The sequence below is a fragment of the Vigna angularis genome, chromosome 3, assembly GCF_016808095.1.
Source record: "Vigna angularis cultivar LongXiaoDou No.4 chromosome 3, ASM1680809v1, whole genome shotgun sequence".
Taxonomy (NCBI): Eukaryota; Viridiplantae; Streptophyta; class Magnoliopsida; order Fabales; family Fabaceae; genus Vigna; species Vigna angularis.
Window position 1 is genome coordinate 21,753,760 of NC_068972.1, and position 3,029 is coordinate 21,756,788.

A 3,029-nucleotide genomic window follows, 5' to 3' on the forward strand; every position below is an offset into this window, starting at 1 on the left:
TCACTAAACCAACTTAGTTTAAGGTAAGTAGTGGTTAAAAGTTATTGGGCTGAATTTGGACCATGATTAACTTTTCACTAATCCCAGGCCCATAGCGAAAACTATAAATATAGATCCAAGGTGAGTGGTAGATAGGTTGCATTTACTGCACATTTATTACTGTTCAACGAAAAAACCACTGCTCTCACTGACTTTGGCATCGGATAACCTTTTGCAGGTTTCCCCCGTGCACGGAGTAGAAAATTGAGGAGCAAGGACAGAGAACTGGACGTTCGGAGGACGAATAGAGTTGGACGTGGGACCTTGAACGACACAAAATTAAATGCATTAAAAATATCTTAGATTTTAGGTTTTCGAGATTAAAAGGTGGTAAACATTTATAGATCGAAGCGTTGTTTTCTGAATGTAAATCTGATTTTGAAAATAATAATAATTAAATAATTAAAAAACAGTATTAACATTACTAGTGATTTATTTTGAATTAAATAATCTGGCCTTGAATGAAATAGCTTGGATGAGTCAGAGTGAAAAAGCATAGGAAAAGACAAAGCAAATAATAAAAGAAATGTAGAGGGTCATTCTTTTAAATGAAACAATTGCGATTTATTATAGAGAGAAAAATAGTATCTTATGAAAGAAAAACTGAAAATGAAAGCAAAGCTTTCAAGTAACAAGGTTTGATTGATTTTCATGCACACAACATCTTTTGCTTTGCTTTATCTTCCTTTAGAAACCATATTCGGGCATCTATCCCTCTCTCTCATCCAACTCCAAACCTTTCTCTCTTTTCTTTCCTCTTTCTACTTGTTCTGCGTAAAGTTGGAGAATTGAAAATTGAGAAACGAAAAAGAAAAATCATAAGCCCAAAGTACCAGTACTTGTTGCACTACAATTTCTGTTTTATGGGCATAGATGCCTTTTTTTCCCTCTTGAAGAAAATTAACAAGAAGAGAGAATTCAGTTAGTCTGACACTTTCAGATCACCCCTTCTTTTTTCACTTTGTCACAAATTCCTCACAAACATTCCCAGAACACTAGGACTCTTTTTAACCCCAACCTCAACTGTAATTAAGGTACATACATGTCACAGATTTTTTGCTTCTTTTGTTTCCTTTGCTAACGTTTAACTCTACTTGTTCTCTTTATTCTTCATTAAGGACTTATGCTGCTCAGAAACAGATCAAGAGCTGTCACCAAACCAGGTTTGATGGGTGATCACAGCTCCCAGCCAAGTCCAAATCAGAGTTACAGAAGAACCATCCCTTCTTTGTTTTCACCCAAATTCCGTGACTTCTCAGTCAAGTGTCTCTCAGGAGCTGAGGCTTTGAGAAGCCCCACCTCCATTCTTGACACCAGAGCCTTAACCCCATTTGGGAATCCTTTGTCACATGAGAAGAAGATCGAAACTTTTGCCCCCCCAAGAGTACCCTCTGAAAACAGAACTTCATGGGACTCAAAAGGCATTGGTCTTGCTCTTGTTGGTGCACTTAAAGATGAACCTGTTCTTCAGACCGCAGCTAAACCGTGTAGTGGAACTGTTCTCTTTGGAACTAAGCATAGGGTCAAAATCCCTCCACTGCCACTCCCTCCTTCATCTTCTGAATCAACTAAAACATGTGCTGTTGCTGGTTTTGCTGCCAAAACCAAGGATTCCCAAAAGCAAATAAAGGATTCTCCGTTATCGGTTGCAACAGGTGTTATGAGTTTGAGTGAGATGGAACTTTTTGAAGAGTACACGTGTGTGATATCTCATGGACCTAATCCTAGAACAACACATATATTCGACAATTGTATCGTGGAAAGTTACTGTTCCCTCCCCAATAACACTCTCTCACCTTCACTCAATTTTCTTAGCATTTGTCACACTTGCAAGAAGCATCTCCAGCAGACAAATGACATTTTTATTTACAGGTAAGGTTCACTTCCGATTCCATTTTCTTCCTAGTTATGACATGACTTTTTCTCTTATTATCTGGGTTGTGTTTTGCAGAGGAGAGAAAGCTTTCTGCAGCAAAGAATGTCGTCAGGAAGAGATGGTGCTGGATGGAGCAGAAATTTCAGAATTTGACGAATACTGATGGTCATTTTTTGAGTTGCATAGCACAGCCTGAAAGTGATAGATTATGATGGGATAAGCATCTAGTCACAATTTTCTATTCTTGGTTAGAATTTCTAGATAGCATATTATATTTACCTTTTTGAAGTGTTTTGGTTTTGCTATTTTGGCTTCTCCTTGCAAATAGAGATAAGAGAGGATGAGGATGTAGAGTTTATTTCAAGAAATGAGTAGTTTTAGATTGCTTACGGTTTTCTGCCTTTGTTTTTGGCTGAAGATGGTGACGATGATGATGAAATATGACTGAAAATATTGCATCTTTATTGTTATTTTCTTCTTATCTGAGTAGATGATGATGCATATTATTGGAAATGGGGACCAATTCATTATTTTTCTCGAGAAGATTCCTACCTTACGAGAAATTTTAGTAATATTATTATTATTATGTTCACGCCGCTGGATTGACAAAATTCCAGCAACCATTAGAGATAGTTTTTAAAAAATGACATTGACAGACAAATAGATAACTTGTTAATAGTCATTTTCCTTACCTATTATTATCAACCAAATAATTGAATATTTGGCTTCTATATAAAAATAAATAAATTATATACGGATAAAAGTTATTCTATGCAGTTTAACTGATCTCCAATAGTATGTTACTTTTAGAAAAAACAATAAAGTATTAGTTATTTAATCATATTAATAATTCACTCAAAAAATTAAAAATTTAGTATTATATTTTGATTTTAAGAAAATATTTACTCCTACTATGAATGAAATCCACAACTATAAGAGAAAAGTTATCACCCTCCCTCAACCAACTATCCTTTCATTTTATCTACATTTTCTTTTTCATTATTTCGACAATTAATATAAGAGAAAATCTATTATCTTAAAGTATCAAGATATTTAACCTTCTTAACTTTTACTTTTTAAATTTTTTTATTTTATATTTATTTTTTATATTAAC

The 3,029-nt window shown here is 34.5% G+C and overlaps 1 protein-coding gene across 1 annotated transcript; it reads left to right on the forward strand.

Annotated features, from left to right (window-relative positions):
* The first annotated feature begins 593 nt into the window (after positions 1 to 593).
* On the forward strand, positions 594 to 2,385 carry LOC108324957 (FCS-Like Zinc finger 8). The gene is made up of 3 exons (XM_017557916.2): positions 594 to 1,073; positions 1,158 to 1,911; positions 1,991 to 2,385. Exons 2-3 carry the CDS (start codon positions 1,163 to 1,165, stop codon positions 2,076 to 2,078), a joined length of 837 nt encoding a protein of 278 aa, XP_017413405.1. The 5' UTR covers positions 594 to 1,073; positions 1,158 to 1,162; the 3' UTR covers positions 2,079 to 2,385.
* Positions 2,386 to 3,029: the final 644 nt, after the last annotated feature.

Excerpts from the sequence above, each read along its gene's own strand:
- LOC108324957 (XM_017557916.2), top strand. The coding sequence starts at position 1,163 with ATGCTGCTCAGAAACAGATCAAGAGCTGTCACCAAACCAGGTTTGATG. Across the intron at positions 1,912-1,990 it reads AATGACATTTTTATTTACAG|AGGAGAGAAAGCTTTCTGCA; the intron begins GTAAGGTTCACT and ends TGTGTTTTGCAG.